Here is a 25351-nt window from a genome sequence, read left to right as displayed (position 1 = left end):
CACTATTTACAACCAAACAAAAATGCAGATACAACTTGGTGGAACCTGTGGGATGCAATGATAGCAGTCCTCAGAAAGAAATTTATAGCAGTCTCTTCCCACATCAGGAAAATAGAAGGAACACAAATAACCGACCTTATGCTGCACCTCAAACTTCTAGAAAAAGAAAAGCAAGTCAAGCCCAAAGCCCAAAGAATGGAGGAAATTATAAGTATCAGATCAGAAATTGATGCAATTGAGACTAAAAAAAAAAATACAAAGAATTAATGACTCAAAGAGTTGGTTCTTTGAAAGAATAAATAAAACAGATAAACCACTAGCCAACTTTATTAAAAAAGGAAAAGAAAAAACTCAGATCCATGCAATAATGAATGAAAAGGATGAAATGACTACAGAGCCTGTATAAATTCAAAAGATCAGTAATACTTTGAAAATCTTTTCTCTCATAGGATGGAAAATAGGAAATGGACAGATTCCTAGATACGTATGAATTGCCAAAACTGAATCAGAAGATATAAAATTAAATTTAAAATATAATAAAAAACTTACCAACAAAGAAAAGCCCAGGTCCTGATGGATTGACAGCTGAATTCTATAAGAAATTTAGAGAAGATTTAATGCCAATTCTTCTCAAGCTGTTTAATGAAATAGAATGGGGAACCATTCTCCCCAACTCATTCCTGGAGGCAAGTGTTACCCTGATACCAAAACCAGAGAAAGACTCAAAACAAAAAAGAGAACTATAGGTCAGTCTCCCTAATGAACATAGATGTAAAAATTCTCTATAAAATACTAGCTAATAGAATGCAACAAATTATCAAGAAGATAATACACCATGACCAAGTGGTATTCATCATAAAAACCCTGCAGAAAATTGGAATAGATGGACTTTACCTCACTCTGATAAAAGCCATCTATGACAAACCAGTAGCTAACATCATACTAAATGGACAAAAACTGAAAGATTTCATTTTAAAATCAGGAAGAAGACAGCAGTGTCCACTGTCACCACTCCTATTCAATATAGTGCTGGAAACATTAGCCAGAGCAATCAGATGAGAGAGAAATAAAAGGAATAAGGATAGGAAAGGAAGAAGTGAAATGATCATTATTCACAGATAACATGATCTACATGGAAGAACTCAAAAATTCCACCAAGATTCCTAGAATTAATAAACAAATTCAGTAGTGTGGCTGGATACAAATTGAACACTCAAAGATCAATAGCATTCCTATACGCAACAATAAACACACTGAGAGAAAAATTAGGGAAACCTTTCTTTTCATACTAGCATCCAAAAACTTGAAATACTTAGGAATCTATAAAAGAAAGTAAAAGGTCTGTACAGTGAAAATTACAGTACTTTGAAAAAAGAGGTTGAAAAGGATTTCATAAAATGGAAAGATATTCCTTGCTCATGCATAGGAAGAATCACCGTTGCGAAAATGGCCATATTCCCAAATTATTGTACAGATTCAACACAATCCTGATCAAATAACATTATTATACCTCATAGATATAGAGAAAACATTCCTAAAATTCATCTGGAATCAGAAGAGACCCAGAATAGCAAAAGCAATCCTGGGTAACAAAGGTAAGGCAGGAGGCATCACAACCCCTGACTTGAAATTATACTACAAAGCTAATGTGATAAAAATTAGCATGGTATTGGCAAAAAAATAGACCTGAGGATCAATGGAACAGAGCAGAAGATGCAGCCATGTCCCCAAACACTCTCACCCACCTTATCTTTGACAAAGGGGCCAAACATGTTCACTGGAAGAAAGATAGCCTCTTTAATAAATGGTGTTGGAAAAACTGGCTTTTCACATGCCAAAGACTGAAACTAGACCCATGTGTATCACCATGCACCAGACTAAAGTCAAAATGAACTAAACATCTAAACATTAAAATAGAAACACTAAATCTACTGGGAGAGAAATTAGGTAGAAATCTTGAAGACAGGTAGGGAGAGAGTTCATGAACAAAAACCAAACTGCATGGGAAATATTTCAAAGTATCAACAACTGGGATCTCATCTTATTGAAAAGATTTTGCACATCAAAAGAAATCACCAAGAGAGTGAAAAGAAAACCCACGAATTGGGAAAAAAATTTAGCCAACTGTCCCTCAGATTTCTATCTAGAACATATAAAGAATTTTAAAAAATCAGGGCCCCCAAATTCAAAGACCTAATCCAAAAAGGGGCATCTGAGATAAATACATACTTCTTGGATAAAGAAACACAAATGGCAAATAAATCCATGAGGAAATGTTCAACATCACTAGTCATTCAAGAAATGTGAATGAAAATAACACTAAAATTCCATCTCACTCCAGAAAGAATGACTATTATCAAGAAACCAACCAGTAACAAATGCTGGAGAGGTTGTGGGGAAAAAGGAATCTTTCTCCACTGTTGGTGGAAGTGTATGTAGCCTGGTACTACCACTGTGGAAGTTAGTGTGGAGATTGCTCACAAAAGTAGGATTAGAGGTTCCATTCAACCCAGCTATTCCCCTTCTGGGTATTTTTCTAGAAGAACTGAAAACATCATACCACAGCAGTACATGTGCACCCATGTTTATAGCAGTGCAGTTTGTCATAGCTAAATCTTGAAAACAGCCCAAATCCATCCACTGAGGAATGGATAAAAAGGTGGTATTTTTATACAATGTAGTATTACTCAGCTATAAAGGAAGATAAACTAGAGGCTTTTATAGGTAAATGGATGCAACTAGAGACCATACTGATAAGTGAAATAAATCAGATTCTCATATATAAATACCATATTGCCTCCCTAGTGTAAGAACCTGAAAGAATAAATAAAATCTGAAAGGTACAATAGATATTGTGAAAGGGAAAGAAACTGCTCAAAAGGAAAAAACAACTGGGATGATGGAAAAGAGAAAAGAAAGAAGGAAGGGGGAAAATTTACATATATATATAAAATTATATATTATATATATTTATATATGGTATATATGATATAAATGTATATATTTGTATAAGGTAGCTAAGATAACTGTATTAATTTCTATTGGTTTATTGAAAGGAACAGGTAATGTTTAGTTGCTTGATCTATGTTACATGCCTATATCTGGTTATCTGAGTAACCAATTTGAAGATAATGGTATGTAATATAGCAAGCACTGTTAATTTTGTATCATTTTGTTTTTTTAATTCTGTATTGTTTTTATGTGGTTTTATTTATGTCTTTGTTATTTTGTTTTTTTTTTCTTTTCTCTTTAACATAAAAAAATAGAATTCAGCAAAACTTCTACTAAACACAGTTGTACAGTCATTACAGTAATCTGATTTTAGTAATTGTCCATCACTCTAAAAAGTCCCATTAAGCCTATTTGTGTCAATCTCTACTCTTCCCTTCTAGCTCTAGACAATGGCAATCTGCTTCTTGTTTCTACAAATTTGCTTTTCCCAGATGTTCCTTTTATGTACAACCATACATTGTAATTGTGTAGATCTTGTGATAGTTAGCTTATAAGTGTAAGCCTCCTTTGCTTGGGAACTGAATAGGGTATAAGTCTCGGTGGATCTTGATGCTTGACCCTCTGTCCCTGGTCCCTGATCCACCCCTCTCTGGTGCTGCCCTCCTTTGCTTCTATTTGCTATGAACTAAGCAGCTTGGCTCTGCTATGTCCTTCTGCCATGATGTTCCTGCCTTGGAACCAGATACCAGAGACTGAACTCCCTGAAACCATGAGCACAAATAAACCCTTATGTTTATTTAAGTTGTATATGTTGGGTATATGGTCCCCCCTATTAATCCCACCTGGTTAGTACAGATTTGGCTTCATTCATTTAGCAACATATTTTTGAGAGTGTTATCCATGTAGTAATGTATCAGTAGTTTGATGCTTTTTGTTTCTGAGTAGCTTTCAATTATATGGATATACCACATTTTATTTATCCATTTCCTAGTTGATGGATATTGGTATTATTTGCATTTTGGGTGTGAGTTGGATAATGTTGCCATGAACATTCATGGGCAAGTCTTTGTGAAGGTATATGTTTTCATTTTACTTGGGTGGATTCCTAGGAAATGGTATTGCTGAGTTATGTGGTATATTTATGTCTAATGTTTTGAGAAACTGTGACTATTTTCCATAGTGACTGTATCATGTTTTGTTTCTACTAGCAATGTATGAGATGCTAGTTTCTCTTCATCCTCATTAGCATGTGAAATTGACTCAATTGTAGCCACTCCAGGAGATGAGCAGTGGTATCTTATTGTGGTTTAATATGTGTATCCCTTTTAATTGAGGTTGTCTTTTTAATTGAGTTGTCATAGTTCTTTATATATGTGGGATATGTCTTTTATCGTATGCATGATTTATATTTTCTCCCCATATGTGCTTTGACTTATTTTCTTAAATCTTTTGAAGCACAAATTGTTTTTTAATTTTAAGAAGATCCAACTTACCAATTTATGATGTTGGTCACATATTGAAGATCTCTTTGACTAATTCATAATAACTAAGGTTTTCTTCTGTGTTTATTTGTAGACTTTTACAGGTTTAGTTCTTTTATTTAGGTCTATGAACATTCTAAGTTGAATTTTGGGTGTTCTTTTAGATATGGGTCCAAATCTCTTTCTTTTTTTATAATGTTATTATCAAATTGTCCTAGAATCTCTTGTTAAAAAGTCTTTTCTCTCATTTAGTTGTCTTGTAACTTTTATTGGAAAGCAGTTAACCATAAATCCAAGAGTTTTACTAGTCTTAATCTTGTGGTTTTTATTTGCATGTCTGTTCTTTTGCTAGTACCATATTGTTTTGATTACTATAACTCTATGACAAATTTTTAAATCACATATGTAAATTCACCATTCTTGTTCTTCTTTTTCAGTATCGTTTTGATTACTCGAGTTCTTTGCCTTTGCATGTATTTTAGAAGTTGTTTCAATATCTGCAGAAAGCATAGTGAGATTTTGATTGAAGTTATTCTAAATCTGTCAATCAATTTGGGGAAAATTGGCCCTTTAACAAGATTAGATATTCTAATTCATGAACATTGATTATTTTATTGATTTCTTTTATCACTGTTTTATATGTAGTTTTTAGCATATACACATTACACATTTTGTTAGACATATATACGCATTTAATTTTTGGTATGCTATTATAATGATACTTTAAAAATTCAGGTTATTTTTCATCTTGCATCACCATTTGTAATCTTTGCACAGATCCTACTGGTAACATTCTCTCATGTTGTTTTTTGTTTTGTTTTTGAATCTGGCCAGGTGTTGGATAGAGTCTTAGAGAACAAGTAATCACCATTTTTTCTTTATTTTTTCTGAAATATTGGGCATTGAGTCTAGGGTCCCGTGCATGCTAGGCAAGCCATTTACCTCTGAGATACCTCTCCAGTCCATTTAAAATTTTATTTTGAGACAGGGTTGTGTTCAACTGCCCAGGCTGCCTGGAGCTTGTGATTCTCCTGATTCATCTCCTGGAATAGTTGGGATTCCAGTCATGTGCCACCATATCTGGTTCAAATATTTCTAATTGCAGTTTCCAAGAGGTAAAAGGGTGGACCACTTTTATTATTTGACTCAGTGACTGTCAGCCATTGGTTAGTAAGACTCCCATGTCAGTTTTTCCCATTACAAGAGTAATGTGATCGTGTTAAACATGCACTCCTTTCTGAAAGGGTTTGGACTGTCAGGAAGAGGTGAGCACATGACGTCCATGTTCCTTCTTCTGTAGGTGTTGCAGTGTCCTTGGAAGTTTCAGAGAGCCCTGGGAGTATCCAGGTGGCCCGGGGCCAAACAGCAGTCCTGCCCTGCACTTTTTCTACCAGTGCTGCCCTCCTTAACCTCAACGTCATTTGGATGGTCATTCCTCTCTCCAATGCTAACCAACCTGAACAGGTACTTCTGTATCGTCCTATGCTGCCTCTGAAATAATCCTTTTATAAGAGGTGGGTAGGGAAGTATCCCGAGTACATTTTGGTTTCTAGGATAAGGTGGCATTTTTAGTATGTCTGTGCTGTGTTAAGTCCCCCTTTCTGTGTTACTGTCAATTGTCAGGAAAGGCTATCCTCTTTTCAAAAGGCTTTTATTATTATTATTATCACTATCATCATCATCATCACATGCCAAGGAGAGTCTTCTGAGAGTTTTATGCAGAAACCTAGCATTAAAAAAAAATTGCTGACAGGAAAATACTAACACAGAAAAATCAAGGTTTAGGGGCTGGGGATATAGCTCAGTGGCATAAGCACCCGCCTGGCAAGCACAAGGTCGAGAATTTGATCCCTGGTACCAGAAAAAAAAAAAAAAAAAAAAAAAATCAAGGTCTAATTTGTCCCTAAACAGGTGATGAGTGTGTACTTTTTAAAATTAATGGAAACAGGAATTAATGTTAGATAGTAGCACTTGGTGTTCTGAGTTAATTTTACAAGTATTTAAAGACAAGTAGGCACACTAGGCAAGTCAGAGTGTCATTTATGTTAGGGGGGACCACACAAAAGAATGCACGTGAAAATGGAAGCTAATCTCCAGTAAACTGTGTCATAGAAGCTAATCTCCAGTAAACTGTGTCACATTCTCAGGAATGAAGTACATTCCCACCCCAAAGGGCTTTTTGTCACATACCATTCTGATCACTCCCCCAAGAATACTTAACCTTGGTACTAGAAATTGACATAAGAATAACAATCATGGACTTAAAGCTCTGCTTCTTTTTATGACGTTTATGTATATTCAGTCTGTAACTCTAATGTACCATTTTGTAGCCTAGTAGTCATGACAATGGCAATGCTAATATTTTTTAAACTTTCAATTTTGTAATTAACTTCTTGAATTGGTAAAATATTTATAGGTTGATGTAGGGTATCCGTACACACTTTCATGTTCTGATGAGTTAGATAAGGGAAAATTGTTATTCTGATTTGGTGTGTGAGAATTTAGAACCCTGAGATGCCTGTGGACATGTGTGATAACAAAATGTTGGTAATAACAAGTCATAAATTGGAAATAAACATTTCCAAAATTTGAGGCGGAACATTTGGTACTGTCTACTAAATAGCTAGCTGGTATGTGTCCAGGAGGGGATACCATGGGCATTTGATTTATTTTGCTTTCTTTTGCAGGTCATTCTTTATCAGGGTGGACAGATGTTTGATGGTGCTTCCCGGTTCCATGGTAGGGTGGGATTTACAGGCACAATGCCAGCCACCAATGTCTCCATTTTCATTAATAACACTCAGCTGTCAGATACAGGCACCTACCAGTGTTTGGTCAACAACCTTCCAGACAGAGCGGGCAGGAACATTGGGGTCACTGGCCTCACCGTGTTAGGTGAGTGACAGGACGGTTCCATGCACCTTGGAATTCAAGTATGAGTCCGCTGTCAAGTATGTCTGCTTCTGCCTGCCTTCTGCACAGTCTCCTTGTGTTCCTTGCCTGCCTTTTCTCCCAGTTCGCTTTCATCTTTTTTGGCTTTGCAGTCTTTCTGCTCCTTTCTTCCTCAGAGTCTCTAAGGCTTCTCTAAAACAATGAAATATTATTCATTATAATATATTAAAATTGTGTAGATTTTTAAGTACTCTGAGTATTGAGTGCAGAGAACTACTAGAATTATGTATTATTATGATGCACATGCCTGTTAAGTTATTTAGCTGGCTCCTTGTAGCACCTGAGCTTATTTATTTTTATTTGTTAAAAGAAAAGAAGTCTTTATTTTATAGTTAATGCTACCTCCAAAGAATTATCTTGAGTTTTTTAAGAGTGTCACAGTGGCGGTGTCAAAGAGGATAAATCGAGAAGATTGTTGACCCCATCACAGCAGTTAGGATTTGAGATTTTTGTTCTTCCTACCTTTCATTGTGTTCTCTTTTCCTTCTCAGTCTCTTTCCCAGTTCCTCTGAATAGTCTGCATTCATTTTTCATTCATTTTTGAAAGCATGAATGCATTTATTGAAAAGTCACTAGCAATTTAAATGTGTCATTACTCAGACTTAAACTCTTGGTGTCTTCATTTCCCAGTATTGAAATTTTTAGCCATAGGGACTGGGGATTTAGCTCAGCGGCAAAAGCGCCTGCCTGGCAAGTGCAAGGTCGTGAGTTCAGTTCCTGGTACCGGAGAAAAACCAAAAAAAAAAAAAAAAAAAAGGAAACAAATGAAATTTTTAGCCATGGGCTTAGATTTCTGTAGCTTGCTTTTTACTAGTGTAAGTAATCGCTTACTTACCTTTCTTACTAGTGTTCTTTTCTGATATTTATTTTCCTTGTCTTTTGTGTTTTTAGCTATGTGAATGATTATAATGTCTGATTAGAAAACACATTACTGGATAGTCATGTCCGGTGCATTACTATCAATTTTATCCTTACTTAACATTACTCCCACCTTAACATTCCCTGCCATGAAACAATTTGGCATAAAATATGCCCATCTGTTTTTTTGTTTGTTTGTTTGTTTGGAAAGTGATGAAAGCCTTGCTAAGGTTGTCTTAGCCAGAGGTCAGCTGGCAAGGTGGGCTTCTGTTCCTTGAAAGTGTTTCTAAATACAGACTTCCAGCAGTGTTTTTAAAGGCAGCATGTTGCATGAAGGACCTTAGGATTTGTTTTAGAAGAAGCAGAGTGAATCCAAAACTGTAAGTTATCCTGAAAATATAATGCACGTGTGTAGTTCTTTTACATATTTTCTTCTATAGACTAAAGTGGCAGACCCTGTGCACCTTTGCAAGCCATTAGTGCATGGTTGTCCTCTGGCTTCAGCTGTGCAGTTGTCTCCTGTGTGATCCTAAGTCAGTGTTACCCGAGGTCCCAGGGTGCTGAGTACTGATGTCTGCTTCCTTATCCCTTGGCTCAAGTAAATGTGTACCTTACTGCTTCCTTTTCTTATTGTAGTTCCCCCTTCTGCCCCACACTGCCAAATCCAAGGATCCCAGGACATTGGCAGTGATGTGATCCTGCTCTGTAGCTCAGAGGAAGGCATTCCCCGGCCAACTTACCTTTGGGAGAAGTTAGACAATACCCTCAAGCTACCTCCAACAGCTACTCAGGGTATGTATAGTGCTGGGTATGTATACCCTCAAGCTACCTCCAACAGCTACTCAGGGTATGTATAGTGCTGCTTTATCGTTTCTACTCATTATTGGGGAGCATTGTAAGGTTCATTAAATAATCAACTTTAATAGAGTTCATAAAAACTATTTGTATGTGCTCAAAAAGCTTCACAAGTCATTTTGTGTTTTCAACTTGAAAGTGATAAAACATTTTCTTTCCCTTCTCTATGCTGCCTTTATGAAGTACTGCTCATCCAGCACCATCTAGAGCAGAAAACCTGTTCTGTCAGGATGAAGATGTAAAATAGCTAAGAGATAGCTTCTCTGAGTTAACTCTAAGACAGATCTTGACATTTTTGTCTGAGAACCCACTTCCTCCTTGCAAAACAGCTGTCTGTTTTAGTGTGAGAAGCATCTGCATAGTTGCAAAAGGGTTGATCCTGTTTCCACTGTCAAGTCTGCTTAGAGAGGGAACACAGGAAAGAGAACAGGAAAAGGGCTCAGATCCCAGCAGATCCAGGGACTGGTCACACCAGACAGGTAAAGATGAGGCGGCCTAAGCGTCATGGAAATCCATCTAATTACATTTGGCTTTGAGGAAAACATTGTTGAACATTAAGGAAATTTCATGAAATGGAGGGAAAAGGTAGAATTACTATAAAACCTTCTGTTTCAAGAAAATATAACATCCTCATTTGTTGCATCTACCCCTAATACAGAGAATGGCCTTTGTAGTATTCTCAGGGCAGATTTACAAATGTTAATTTAATATGAAGAGTTGGTATTAACGTAGAGGCCTGACTCAGTCTTAATTAGACCTAGCTTGAGTCATGTTGAAGGTCCTTGTCTCCCAAGGAAAAGACCCAAGTTGCTTGGTGGATTTAGATATAGTAAAAGTCTGGGGCTCAGAGCCTATGAGGAGCCTGTAAATTTCTTTAGTCATTACAGAATATCAATGGACATTGCTATCTGCTTTTAATTCATCTATCCCCAAACTCATTATTTAAAAAAACAAATTTTCTTTAACCTGATAACTTGGGTTATTTTCATAATGACTACTGCAATAGTAATGTTCTCTACTGATTGTTCATCACTGAATGTTTAAGCCACACTGTGGGCTAAATAGCTCTTCTTGTAGACTGACTTGTACATCTCACCATTGTAAGTGATATACTTAAAATAGCTTGTCTTGAAATGCTGAAAACTATATTCAAATTCCAGATTTTCCAGTAACTATTTCTGTAACAGAGTTACTTTTATTGTAAAATAAAGGGGTTAAAATATCATTTTCAACATCCTCAGATTCCCTGATTGGCACTTTGTAGTATTTCTGTGGAATAATGGATAAAATTGGAATTACAAATGAACATTTATCAATGATTGGTGTGTAAGGTATGAAGTACTTTAGAAAGAACTTTTCATACCTCTGTTTCTAAATAAGTATATATCTGTCGTATTTCTTATATGTGCTGCCGAAGCGAGCAATCTGTCGTATTTCTTGGTATTCTTTTTGCAACTGGAATATTCTTTGCTACTTTAATGTAAAAGTGAACTTGAAGGGCAGGGATGAAATTTTTGTATTTTATAATTCAAATTCTGGATTCATTATCAGAATTACTTTGAATAACCTTACCTGTCATAATAATAAACATTAAATGAGTCAGATTTTAAATGTAAATTCACTTCTCAGTGAGTATATTAATGTTAGATTTCAGAATAACATATAATTCCAAAATAACTTAGGTTTTTTATTTTCCAGAAAATGTACTAGTCTCAGCTATAAGTCAAATGTGACAGTTCATAATGACTTCCTAATAATTACAAGTTATCCATCTAACTGTAAAAATGTCCCCATTACAGAAATGAAGTAAGGGAAAAATGGAGTAATTAGCACATAGGTTAAGCAGTGTCCTATGGGTTAGTTCTTGGTAACAGAGAACAATGCTCTTGCATTCTTATAAGGACTACACATCAGGAAGTAGGCACTTCTCACGTCATGCTTCGTCATCTCCAGGCTTTTGTTTGTATCAGTGTCCTTTTCTTCTTTCAAGTGGTTTTATGTAAATGTTATTTTTTGGTTTCGCAACCTGATTCTTTTAACTAAGAATATATTAAGGGCCATTTCCCAAATCATGAAAATTTATTCTTACAGCTCTGTTATAGGAATCTATTGTTATATATGGCCCTCTATTTTTGGATATTTAAGTTACTTTGAAGTTATAACTTTACCTGAATATATTTCAGGAGTTGGTTCTATAATTTCTGTAAGAGGTTTTGTTTTGTTTTGCTTTGTTCGTTGGAAGCGGGGATCAAATCCAAGGTCTTACCCATGCTAGGCAAGTGCGGTACCACTGATCTACACTCCAGCCCTAGTAAGAGGTGTTTTAAGTTATTTCTGTTATTTGGTCTAGAATTTTAAAAATATAGTGTAATTTGTTTTAAAAATCATATAACTCTTTCCAGAGAATTTACTTTACAGTACATTTCTCTAACAGCAATCTACACTCCACCTACATTAAAATCACCTAGGAGGCTTTTAAAAATGTTCATTCCCCTTCCTCTCCTCCAGACATTCTGATTGTAATTGGTCAGTGGTAGACTCTAGCATGACTATTTTTAGAAAATATTCCTAATGTGCATCCAGGGTGGGAACTGCTTTGATAATACATTTATACTCCAAGAAGGACACCTATCAAGTAACAGCGGTGAGTTTGTTTTTTCTCCAAACTATACAGCCACTTGGCAACCAGGGTTTGAAATAAGAACAGTTGCTTTTCACAGTGGTTCAGTAAAACTTAAACTCCAAGAGAATCTGAGGGAATTTAATTAGGAAAAACTCCTTTTTTAACTTAAAGTATAAAGAAGAGCCTTCACAACTCCGAAGTACAGGGAACCTTAAAATCAGTCTTTAAAATTAATGTACATAACAGCAGTTAATCTCCTATATTCTTTTGCCTTGGTAAATATAAGGTCTAATATGCTTATTTTATTCTTAATGGTTAGCAGTTTGAAAAACTGACTTGTACATTTTTCTTCATTATTCCTAAGAATCGCATTGTCCTCCTTCTTCTGTAGTTTAATATGGTGGAGGGAAACGATGCACTCTGCGAGCTGTGAACGCTGGGCAGAGTGTCACTTGGAGAACGTAGCCTGAGCGGGAGGCTATCGTAAGAGACCTGGACACCAGCACTGTCACCTTTCAGAGAAGGCTGAGGCCCAGAGAGGATACTGGGTTTGCCCAGTTTTCAGCTGGTTTGCCTGATTTCCAGTCCTTTGCTATGAAGACTTAGGAATCTTGATTGTCACTTATGAACTGCCAGTTCTATTTCCCTCCACAGTGAGTGCGTTCCCATAATTTTCTCAGGGGAGCAGAAAAGTTTCATCACTTAAGTTGTTAAATAAATGTGTAACTTTTTCTGCTTCATCAACATGTTATTCTGACCAGACAAGTCTTTCCTCTTCCTTTTTACCCTCTGATGTAAAGAAGCACATCCCAGGTTATGCTTAGTACACCATCTTTAAAAGACTAAATGTCAGCAATATTTTTTGTTTGTACATTCTTTCATCCCTTTAAAACACACATGTGTCCACACACATAAATAAGGACACACGGTCCTTATCCTTTGCAGCTATTTTCAGGGGAAGTGTTGGAGAAGGTAGAGAAATCAAGATTATGAAGAGATATATTTTCAACCTGGAACTCATCACCTAATGGAGAAGACAGATATACAGAGATAATAATACAACATGTTTAATGCTATAAATATCTATACAGTGTTATAAAATTGAAAGATAAGTATTCTCTTTGGAGAGTCCAGGAAGAACTTTATAGGGAGATTCCTGAGCCAAAAAGGGTCTCAAATGATGAATCGCTTGACCTCATAGAAGAAGTATTATAAATGCAGGAGACAGTTTGGCATTTTAAAATGAGAAGATCTGTGGAGCTGATATGAAAGTCTGTGTAGGTTTGGCCAGACAGGAGCACGGCAAGGTCAACTGCAGATCGTTGGTGAAAGGCTTGTGTAACATGCAAGGAATTTAGGTGTTATCTTGGAGATTGTGAGTGTTCACAGACATAGAGAAATCAAGATAGCCAGATGTACGTCTTGGAGCCAGTGTCAGAAATCAGGGTTGAAAATTGTCAGCTATCTCCTGAGAGGTTTTGGTTAAGGCTCTATGAAGAAATGAGAGGGCCTGAATTTAGTCCCTAGTGACAGTGATGGAGAAGTTACAGGGAAAGTTAGAATCCCAGAGAGATTTAAATAAGAACCACGAGTGTATGAGGCATGGTTAGTGTTGGGACAAGAAATAAGTTTTGGAGGCAAAACAAGGCATAGAGCTGCTAGCTGTGATGTGTGATTCCATGTAATGTTAGTATCAGGCTATCTGAATATTGCCTTAAGCCAGTATTGCCCAGGGTAACTTACTGGTGGTTTGTAATGTTTGAATATTTGCCATAGACTTCAGTTCTTTGTGAATGCTTTGATGACCAAAGTACAAAAAGAAGATGGGGGTGTTACCATGGAATACACTCAAAGAAAGCCAGAGACGAACAGATCTAAATCTGAATCGGAAAAGCAGTTCCTGCGTCAGTGGCAAAACCAGTAGGCAAGCAGACAAAATATTTTCATCCTCAAATGAATTGTGCAAATAGGAAGCAATATGTGTCTTTATGTCCACCTGGAAGGTGTTTGGGGGCATTTTCCTGAAGCGGACAGGTCCCCCCCACAATTCTTCCTTTCCACCTTAACTCAACCAGCATCAGCACAAAAATGAAATAGTTAAGTTTTCTCTGTGCCGAGACCAAACAAAGATCAAGGCTCCTGGATGCTATATTTACTGTCCTTTCCATTTTTCTTTAAGAATGATGAAGTTTAAATATGAATTACATGTGGTATTATCCTTAAATTTTTAAACAGTTTTTTTGGCGTTTTACATTGATTTTTTTTTTACAAGTGTTTGATCATCAGAAGTTTCAAGTGAAGATCACTTTTACATATCTAATTTTAAAGTCTATGCATTCTGAAATATGTAATTCTGTCATAATATGTTGTCTCAAATAATAGTAAACCATACATTTACTATTGTATCTTTTTTGTGTGGTGTGAGGGGTTGAATCCAAGGGTGCTGTAACATTAATTGCATCCCCATACATTTTGTATATTTTGAGAAAAGGTTCTGTAAAGCTGCCAAACAGGACTTGAACTTGCAATCCTCCTCTCACTTTTTTTTTTTTTTTTTTTTTGGTTTTTCTCCGGTACCGGGAACCGAACTCATGACCTTGCGCTTGCCAGGCAGGCGCTTTTGCCACTGAGCTAAATCCCCAGCCCATCCTCTCACTTTTGTTATGTCTCTTTTAAACAGAATATGTATGAGACTTATATTAGAAATGATTCACTGTTGATTATTGCAGTTGTTCATTATTATTTAAATAGGTGAATAATGAAAATATGGAGTATTTTGTTATTTATGAATTCTTGTCTTTCACCCTCAAATCCCTAAGATTAATGTTTTTCTGGACTTTGCACATATGAGATCTTTTTGAAATTTCTTAACGGATCTTTCTTATTCAGAAAAATATGTACATTTTCCAGGAAATTAATGGGAGAAATTCTCACATGGAAACATTACTAGGTACTGTACTGAGCTCTTTACCTTGCATTATCCCTTTTGATTCTCACAATAATCATGGATGCATGAGCACTTTGGTAGCTCCATATTACAGATGAGGAAGCTGAAACATAGATGAAGAGCAAGTAACACCACCAAGACCACATATATAGTAAGAGATTGCACAGCTTTAAATCCAGGCCGGTTGACTCTGGAACATACGCTGTTAGCTCGTGTAGCACTGACTAAGCGGCCAGAAGTGAGATTCTAGAACTCATGAGAAAGAATGGAATTGGAAAGATATTCTGAGATTGGTTTCTTTCTAATTCTGAAGGGCATTCCAGCCAGGTATACAGCTTGTGCCAGTACAGTGCTGCTGTGAACTAAAGCAGCAGGGTTTGGTGTCCTTTCAGCTTTCTAAACTATGCAGTTCCACACAATTGAACTTTCCCTGTTCCTTGAAAGGAAGCGGATCAAAAGAACATGTATTCTCTAATTTCATTTCAGCAAGTCACTTCTGTCCCAGAGCAGGCCCAGTGAAGTGACAGCGCGGGGAATTAGCCCTGCCAGAGTCAGGAAGGGCTGTGTGCTCTGTGGCTGCAGACTGGTGTTTGCTGAATAGTTGCCCCCATCCCTGCTTTGTGTTGTCTGCATAAACAGGCCTGTTTAGTTTCTGGTTAATTCTCTCCTATCAGTGTGCCTGTCTCCTTCCTTGATTACATTCTGAGTCAGCCCCGTCACGGTGTGTCAACCTCGTTTAATCACACTTTCTTCTAGCAACGTGCACATGGTGTCTGCATCTACACAAACAGCGGGAGAACAGTGGGTGACTTTACCTTTTAAAAGTAAAATTTTAATGCAGAAATCTTTCACGTTTACCCCTTTGTAATACCAGAATACTGCTTAGAAAAAATTTCCCAAATTGTCTCTGTGGAAACATCAACAAAATTACTGGTTTGTTGTGAACTGATCAAAATTTTAGAATTTGAGGGATAAATAAAAAAAAAAAAAGACAAGAAAACAACAGTATGTGGGATTGTGGGGTTAGCTGACCAAAGATTATGGTTTTCTAGCGTGATGATAGTAGGACATGTGTTGAAGAGGGAGTTAGGCAGATGGCTTAGTCTGTAATATTAACAACATCAGAACACTGCGTTGTTGGAAAATATCCCTAGATTCACTATAGAGAACAACATAATTTTAAATGTCTGTTGGAAAGCCAAGTGTACATCTGGTAATTTTGAGCTTTGGATTTGGACAGATCGGATTTCATAGACTGCTGCTACCTGTGTACTGTGTGATCTTGGACACATTGCCTAGCTACACTGAGGTTTCTCATCTTTGAAAAGAAAGGCAAGCAACTGCAGTAAGCGGATGAAGTGCCTGCTAGGGCTGGAGAACACAGAGAGCTAGAGGAGCACATACAGGTGGTGTCTAAGGAGGATCTGGGAAATCAAAGAGCACAAGGCAGGAGAAACCCACTGCTCCCAGTGGGGCCGCCCAACAGGGATGGCCCCAGAGTCTTCTGTTTTTATTTTATGACTTGGAGCCAGTCATGAATGCAGTGCATTCTGTCGTGTTAGAAGGCTTAGGATGGCATAGAGGGCACTGATGTGTGGGGCAGCTTTCAGTGAATTCACCAAGATACTTGGGCCAGCCGCACCAGTGGTTTTCTTCCTCCCCCTGTTCTGATGATTTCCCAGGCACTCATTAGACGGCCTTCCTGTGTCTTCCCCAGCACCCTGAATTCTCCGGTCCTGACTGGCACTTAGCCCGTGTATTATAATTGCCTGCCTTCTTGTCTCCTTAAGGTTTGTCCTGTTCATCATTGTAGCACCGTCTTCAAAAGTTACCCAGCATAAAAGATGGCACTCCAGTGCTCGCTTCGGCAGCACATATACTAAAACTGGTTTGTTTTGTTTTTGTTTTTGTTTTTTCTTCCGGTACTGGGAATTGAACTCACAGCCTTGTGCTTGCCAGGCAGGCGCTGTGCCGCTGAGCCAAATCCTCAGCCCCCTAAAATTGGAATGACACAGAGAAGGTTAGCATGGCCCCTGCGCAAGGATGACACGCAAATTCGTGAAGCGGTCCATATTTTCTATCATTTTGCTTTGAGGTCATGTATTGTCTTTGTTGTTTTTGTGTTGTTTTGATTTTGTCTTCATTGTTGCTGTTTTGTTTGTTTTTTTAATCTTTAAAATAAAAAAATAAGATGGCACTCCACACATATTTGATATTAAATGGAGAAATTGATAAAGGTGTGCATGTTCTGGCCAGACCTGTTCTTGTTGACTCCTATCTGCTTCTGGCTTTGATTTAGATAAAGATGAAAGCTGCCAGCAGAATCCAGATAAATGGAACTAAATCTTAGTTCCATATAAAAATAACAGCCCAGAATGGGGCAGTTCCTAGTGTGGTGTTAGCATGCTTGTAGTATATGCCAGATTTTTTTGTTTGTTTGTTTAGTCTTGTTTTAACCCCTGCCATTAGGAGACTTTTCTGCTTACTTGTGAACAAGTGTGCAGCTATCTTGAGTGGCCGAGATGACAGCATACACAATCCTTCCTGCCACAGGGAGGCAGTAAGACCAGAGTCAAGAGGTGAGGCAGCCATCTACCCAGTTCCAGTTTCTAATGAGCAGCCATGTAATCTTATTATCCATCTAAGGCTTCGGTCTCTATCTGTGTTCAAGAGGATTAATAGTAACACTACTTCACAAGGTCACCGTAAAGATTGATATAGTATATATAAAAGTTTACCTGGTGTCTGATGCATACGTATAATTGTTAACTTTGCTTCTTCTTATTGCTGCAAGTCATTTACATTTTATAGGAATAATCAAACTGTGCTTATATTGATGACTTATTAACAAGCAAACTATAAAAACATTTCTTGGTCATATCATGCTGTGTCCTTGAAAATCCACTGCTCCAGCCTCCTGCTGTGGGGAACGTAATGGACTGACAGCGCCAGCTGCCTCCCCTCTGGATCCACCTCTGCTTCTATCAAGGCCCAGCTCCTAGTGAGGGTTGGGACTCAGTGGAACTACTGAGGCAGGCCTCTTGCTGCCAGGCATGGGGCTCCTTTAAGGAATGACTTTGGCCCAAGGAATCTCTTTGTCTCTGGTAGAAACTTCCATAATCCTGGGCTGTAGTACAAGACTCTTCCTATCCAGACTTCCTTCTTCTCTCCCCTTCAGAGGTCAGGCCTGCGTCACAGTCTATGGATCTCCCTGCTTTTCTAGGTTTCTTTGCATTTCTTTTACTGATGTTTCCTCTAAAAAACCTCATGCTTGTCTTAGTACCTGCTTCTTGGATAATCTGAGCAAATGCAGCAGTTGTAATAATTGTTGGAAAGGAGTAATAATTTGTACCCTAGATCACAAAGCCGACTTTTTCTCCATCAAGTTTAAGGTGGATATTATTATAGAACCCAGGTTGTCCTTTATGTTACTGCACTTTTTTAGAATTAAAATTTCATGTTACTGATTATAAATTCTCTAGGACATAGGTTAGCCACCCTTGCCTCTTGGAAGGTCACTAACATTTAAGACATAACATGCTAATCTGCAAGTTAAATTTTAAGATTGTCCCTATTAAGGGCAGTCCTTAATAATTAAGTTCCAGATTTTTAACGTGTTATAGTGATTTTAATCTTTAAATTGATGCACCAAAGATCTCTTCCTACCCGTCAAAAGAAGAAAATGAGTAATTCTTCAGTATACCAATTTATTTCTATAGTCTAATGTTCTGATTTTATTGGTTTTCTTATTCATTCCATCAAACCCTGATGTGAATATTTTGCAACAGACCAGGTCCAGGGAACAGTCACCATCCGGAACATTAGTGCGGTGTCTTCAGGTCTGTACCAGTGTGTGGCTTCCAATGCCATTGGAACCAGTACCTGTCTTTTGGATCTTCAGGTGATTTCACGTAAGTATATGGAATTACAGTGACAACTCTAGGTGTGAAATGCTGAGATCTTTGTTAAACAAAGGGTTCTGCTTAATTATTTAGAGGTTTTCTGAAGATTCAATAGCAATTCTTTGGTTTTAATCAATGTTGAAAATATTGTTATAATATTTAGTCAGTGCAAATGTATCAGTGTGTTTTTCAAGCCTCAGGATTCTGATAGTCTTTGTGGCAAAATATCTCTGTCTTCAAGGTCATTAGAATGAAACCTGAGTTTATTTCATAGTGCCCTAGCCATTTGTAATGATCTTATAGCTATGGAAAGACTTTTGGGGGGGATTCCCCTAATATCTCCTTATCTGCGTAATTGTTGAGTGGTTATAAATACTGCGACACTTTCTCTTTAGTTGAGAATTCTGGGATATTAGAATTCTAGTTGCAGAAGGGACCCTATGTCTGTGAGGAGGCTATAAGACATGACACCAAGGGCCAAGACTCACTTGGGACACTCAGACAAGTTAGACACCAGCTATTCCCCTTAACTCCAGCTGCTTCTTTCCTGAGGCTGTGAGAGGTGTTGAATGGTTTATTCACTCAGTAGATGTGGAGAACCTGCTACTGCCCCTGGGGATAGAGAAAGTTTTCCAGGGTTTAACTTAATATGGATGCAATACAGTAGACAGTTTTTTATGTATAAACTGGTTTACATATGTTTACACAGCTGTGTGGGTATAAAAAATTTCTCGCTCCTTTCTTTAAATGTACCTTAAATATATTTTGCAGCCCAGCCCAGGAGCATTGGACTTATAGCTGGAGCCATTGGCACTGGTGCGGTTATTACCATTTTTTGCATTGCACTGATTTTAGGGGCATTCTTTTACTGGAGAAGCAAAAATAAGGAGGAGGAGGAAGAAGAAATTCCTAATGAAATAAGGTTTGTATGCCAGATAATGTGCTGTGCTTAGCCAATGCATATTTCTGTTCATTTTGGCAGTCAAGGTTGCTTTGCTAATCTAATTGCTGTGATAGTGGCCAAATGCTATTTTGTGGTATGTTATGTTGCTTTTCCTCATAGTAACACTCACCTGTGTTCAGTGACTCATGAAAACCCCAACATGTGCCTGACTAAGAAGAGACAAATCCAGAATTCCACTACTTTTTCATAACTCTAGAGTTTTGGTGACTCCCACAATCAGAAAGTTAGTTTAAAATATGTGTGCCCTTTATAATAAGAACATACAACAAAAAGAAACACTCCCTGTTCCTCTGCATAGGCATAGCTATGTGGCTTGATGGGATTTTCATCATTGTGGCAAAATACCTGAGGCTGGCTACCCTGTAAACAAAACAAGCTCATTTTGACTCATAATTCTAAGAGGGGCAAAGCCTGGGTCCCTCACCAGGTGATGGCCTTCTTGCTGGCAGTCTTGAGGTAGCGGAGAACATCAAAAGAGACAGGGAGTAAATGTGTCTCTTTGGGTTCTCTCCTTTTTATGAAGTTGCCATGGGTGCTCTATCCCAATGACCTGAGTTAATCGTAGTCACTTTCCAAGGCCCCACTTCTGAATGCCAGAGTTCATCATGAAGTTTTTACTCTCAAAGGACTTCACACTGGTATCAGACTTCAATGCAGGACTCCTGGGGTGCATTTGAACTATAGAAAAAAATCATAGTTCAGACAAGAATAGGAACACCTCCAGAAAAAGTGTCAGGATGATCTTTAAAGAAAACGTGAGTGTTGGAGTATTGAGAGTATTGTGGAGATGTGAGAGTTCAAGCCTATTGTAGCCTATCAAATGCTTCTCAGACTCATCTTTGCAGTTAGACTTACACAGCCTTTTAGGCTTCCTGACCCTCACCTGCTCACCTCGTCTTCTCTGCTGCCACACTACTTACTCTGTGTTCCAGTTTGTCCTGCATTCTTCTTTGCCTCAGGATCTTTGCTCAATTTAATGCTTCCTTTGCCTTTCCCTTTCATCCCAACTCTTCACTGAGTCCCTTGATTGGATTCAAGATTTAGCCAAGCATCCCCTCCTTGCATAAGTTAGCTCTAGCCCTGCCAGACTTTCCAGATACCAGTGTTCTTTCATTCACTGTCACCCCCCCACACCTGACTTCTTAGATTTTTTTTGCATGAAACATCTAGTAGCATGTACTCAAAAAATTTTAAATAAGTGAATTAACATCTAATTTAATAACTTCTTTAGTCTCTTGTAACTCTTTAAGAGTTTGGGCTATACATAGGAATAGAGTCTATCCCTGAGTAACATCACGGCAGAAAACGTCTCATCAGCAGACCACAGTGATTTCTCAAATCTAAAACCGTGAAAGCCAGACAACACTAATCATTCCCTGAAGTTGTCCATTGTCTACAGCTTGGTTTTCTAGCAGTTTTATGGCAGCTAACTCAGTGGATTTCTTTGTGGACTATTTTCCTATTTACTGGTAAAAGATACACATATATTTATTGGCAAATTATGTAGGTATGTATATATGTAGATATGTGTTTCGTTTATATTAGAAGAGACTGTCTTTGAGCAAGTTGATATTTCCTCTTGGGGATAAAGCAGCTGAGCAGAGGTCTCACTGACAGTGGTCTCACAGGAAGTGAGTGCCAAAGCAAAGGCCATTCATGGCTGCTACCTTTGCTTCATAGTAGAGGGTTGGGGTTTTTTGGATGTGAAAAGAAAGAGCCTTGGGGAGGAGAGTAGGCTAAACCTCAAGTAAATCCTAATGACAACTTAAGATTTATTTCTTTTCAGAGAGGATGATCTTCCACCTAAATGCTCTTCCTCTGCCAAAGCATTTCATACGGAGATATCCTCCTCAGAGAACAACACACTGACCTCTTCCAATACCTACAACAGTCGCTACTGGGGCAACAACCCAAAAGTTCATGGGCACACGGAGTCCTTCAACCACTTCAGTAACTTGCATCAGTCTTTCTCCCTCCACTCAGGCAACACCCATATCCCATCCATCTATGCCAACGGGAACCATCTGGTCCCGGGTCCACATAAGACTCTGGTAGTGACAGCTAACAGAAGCTCATCACCACAGATCATGCCCAAGAACAATGGCTCCGTCAGCAGGAAGCCCCAGCCTCCACCCACACACTCCTACACCATCAGCCAAGCAACACTGGAGCGAATCGGTGCGGTACCTGTCATGGTGCCAGCCCAGAGTCGGGCGGGATCCCTGGTATAGGACACAAGAGGATGTTGTACTCAGAAAAGAACAAATGGAATGCCTCTGTACAAGGGTAAGAGTGGGGTGGGCAAGTGCTGGGAAAGATACACTTTCCTTATCATTCTATTAGTAAAAGCACAAAAAGAAGGCAGTGCTGCTTCCTGGCCACCAAGCTGAGTCACATGGACTGGAGTACTCTGTCACAAAGAAGAAAGAATTGTTTCCCCGCCACAGATGTTCTGGGATTCTGTTCCGATAGCTGCATCTCAAAGATGTGCCAAGCCAAGGAGAAAGATCTAAGAGCAGCATAGCACTTAAAACCTGCACTGCAGCCCAGACGGACTGCTTCTTTAATTCATGCCTAACTTGATAATTTTCAAGAGACTAAAGTGCCAGATGAGATTTAAATAATAAAATTATTTAAAAATACAGGTGTCCTTAGGAAAACGGTGAGCAACCCTGTGATGTGTTCTGCCCCTCCCAACTCCCTCATTAGGTAGGGGGCTTCGTGGCATAAATGTTTGATACTGACCCCAACAGGGCTGGCTCTTTTATCACAGAATCAAAACTTTTTTACATGAACAAAATGCCATGAGAAATGGGGGGGACGACAAAGGAAACTTCTTTGAGAAACTCCTCCAGATTTATTTATTTATCTCTTCCTGAACCATGCATTTCATATTTGGAATTTTGCTGTATTGGCAGATTCTTGCCTGTCTGCGTTATTCTGGGATCTGTTGCAGATCCACGGCAACTTGTGCTCATTATTTCCTGGGAAAATCTTTTTAAAGGAAAACTGTTTTTTTGTTGTTTTTTTCTTTTAAATACATGAGAGGCATAGGGCTAGGAAAGAAAAGACCCAGCACCTTGTTCAGCGGTTGTATTTAGCGAGCCCGGGAGGAGGCGTTACAGAAGGGCTAGGTTATATGGTCAGAGGCAGGCAGGCAGCTGTGAGAGACCCTGGCCTCGCCTGGCAGGATCCGGAGGAGTGCAGCCCTGTAGGGCCCTTGTGTTGTCTATCAGGGTGCTCTTAGGGCGGGCAGCACCTGATGGCTTTTGACAGGCAGAAGTTAGTATGTTGTTACAGGAAGGGCAGGGATAGTTTGTTTCAGAATAATTCTTTTTGCAAAAGAGATGAAACAGGAAATGGGGTGTCCCCCAGAGTGTTCCTGGGAGGGTCTGCCCAACCAACACTTGACAGCTCAGGTTTGCAATTTTGCCCAAATTATTTTACAGCACTATGAAGTGATTCCTTTTGTTTCATTATCTGGCTTGGCGGGCCTTGAAGTTCACCAGATTCATTTACAAGCTCCCCATTCCACTTTGTGCTATGAAGATCTGGCTGTACTTGTGTTAGTGACTATCTCGCCTTAATCACACTTTAACCCGTAAATGATTTCTTCCCGCATTTATTTCCTGAGCTATTTATAATACTGAGCCCAAGGTTCAATAGGAGCATCTTTCCTTCCCTCAGGTGCTCTTACTTCCTGTTCACACCATGGGTTCTGCCTTCTTTTCCTGCAAGCATAATCTCCACGGGGAGTGGCCACCCCTCGTCTTCCCAGTTACTGAACTCAGTGCAGACAAACAGCTGCTGCAAACGCTGTCTTTCCAAAAGGGCCACGCTCAGAACCTAACCATTGCAACCGTTTTTATGTTGATAAAAAGCTGAATTTATCGTAGCAGCACTTATTTTTTCCATTTGACCTTGACTTTGTAAAAAATTTAAATAAATGAATGTCTATACTTTTTATAAAGAAAAGTGAAAATACCATGTCACAGAAAAGAGGCTATCAACTGTTGTTTAGAAAGCATTTATCTTACATTTCTTTATTCTTTCTAATTATCTAAAAAAAACAATAAAAAGTTTATTCATATAAAAGAAGTTGTCCTTAATTATAATGCTGATGGATGTGTGGTTTTATTTAGTTTCCTTTAATTTTTATGCAATTTTTCATTTGTGAAATAGTCATAATGAGCATGTAGTAGTTGAAAAATTCCTTCACCTTTCTCTGTTAGAAATTTAAGTTGATTCAGTTTCTCACACATAAGGCTGAAGTGTCATGATCGTCTTCATCCATTGATCTGTTCTCATATGTCTTAGTCTGAAAGTTCATGAAGACTGGGTTTGTGCCTGCTCTTTTATTCATGGAATCTCTACCACCTACCACAGTGCCTACTGCAGTGTCGAATATATAAATGACTGATAATGTCTAAACTGAAATTGCCCAGCCAGGCTATAGGTATGATTGTAGTCCTTGGTATATTGGATTACACTTTGCTAGAAGAAATGTAAAATATTGTTTTAATTTTTTATTTTCAAATAATGTTTACATGCAGCTGTAAGAAATAATAGGGAGGGGCGGGCTGGGAATTTAGCTCAGTGGCAAAGCGCCTGCCTGGCAAGCACAAGGTTGTGAGTTCGATTCCCGGTACTGGAGAAAAAAAAAAAAAAAAAAAAAAAAAATCATAGAGATCACAAGTACCCTTTACCTGATTCTCCTAACAGTGACATGTTGTGTGACTTGTATAATTTTACAAATTAGTAAGGTTAAGATTCGTCAATTTTGTTTAGATTTCAGCTCTTGTGCTTTCATACTGTACATGTGTGCACATTTAATTATATGTGGTTTTATCATGTGTGAATTCATGTGACTGTGACAGCACTTGACATTTAGTATGCCATGGGCTGGTCTTTCACAGTCTAGCCACTTTTCTCCTTAAATCCTCAATCCCTGAAAATCACCGCTTTGTTCTCCATCTCTATAATTCTGTCATTGTAAGCATGCTATATAAATGGAATGATGTGTAACCTTTAAGAACTGGCTTTTTTTTTTTTCCACTCAGGATAATTTACTTGAGATCCATCCAAGTTGTTGCATCTATCAATAGTCCTTTTTGGGGCTTGGGATTTAGCTCAGTGGCACAGCACCTGCCCAGCAAGCACAAGGTCGTGAGTTCGATCCCCGGTACTGGAAAAAAACCAAAGAAACAAAACAAAACAAAAATAGTCCTTTTCTTCATATAGCTGGGTAATATTCCATGATATGGATGTATTGCAGTTCTTTTACTCATTGAAATATGTAGGACTTATGAGTTGTTTCTAGTTTTTGGTGATTATGAGTAAGCTGATGAAAACATATATAGCTAGGTTTCCATATGAACTATGTTTTTGTTTCATTGGGGTAAATGCCTAGGAGTGCATTTCTGGGTTACATGCATACTTAGTTTTGAAAGAAGAACATTCTTTTTACCTGACTGGTTGTACTGTTTCCATTTCTTTAGCAAATATCAGCAGTCCAGGTTCTCTACATCCTCAGCTGTGTTGGGTATCACTAGTACTTTTTATTTAGCCATTTTGATATGTATATAATGATACCTGCTTGTGGTTTTAATTTGCACATCCCATTGGCTAATGATAGCCAACATCTTTTTGTGTGTTTGTGTGTCATCTCTGTATCCTCTTTGGTGAAGTGTCTTTTCATGCCTTTTGTCTGTTTTCCAGATTACTTTCTTTTTAAATCTGTTTCTGCAGTTTAGTTTTCAAAGATATTTATGTATTTTAAATGCAACTTTTTAGAATATGTTGTTTAAAATGTGTTCT

At 38.1% G+C, this 25351-nt stretch overlaps 1 protein-coding gene across 1 annotated transcript; it reads left to right on the top strand.

Moving 5' to 3' along the window:
* Positions 1 to 5733: 5733 nt before the first annotated feature.
* On the top strand, positions 5734 to 23629 carry Igsf11 (immunoglobulin superfamily, member 11; the record flags this gene model as incomplete). The annotated part of the gene is given in 6 exon segments (XM_013515231.1): positions 5734 to 5897; positions 7121 to 7328; positions 8880 to 9035; positions 18457 to 18579; positions 19342 to 19492; positions 21321 to 23629. Coding segments are annotated over 6 exon segments (1247 nt in total), but the record flags the coding sequence as incomplete, so codon positions are not given.
* Positions 23630 to 25351: the final 1722 nt, after the last annotated feature.

Source organism: Chinchilla lanigera, unplaced genomic scaffold (assembly GCF_000276665.1).
Source record: "Chinchilla lanigera isolate Chin_1 unplaced genomic scaffold, ChiLan1.0 scaffold00026, whole genome shotgun sequence".
Taxonomy (NCBI): domain Eukaryota; kingdom Metazoa; phylum Chordata; class Mammalia; order Rodentia; family Chinchillidae; genus Chinchilla; species Chinchilla lanigera.
The sequence above is the reverse complement of the archived record's forward strand: the minus strand, read 5'-3'. Positions and strand labels throughout refer to the sequence as shown.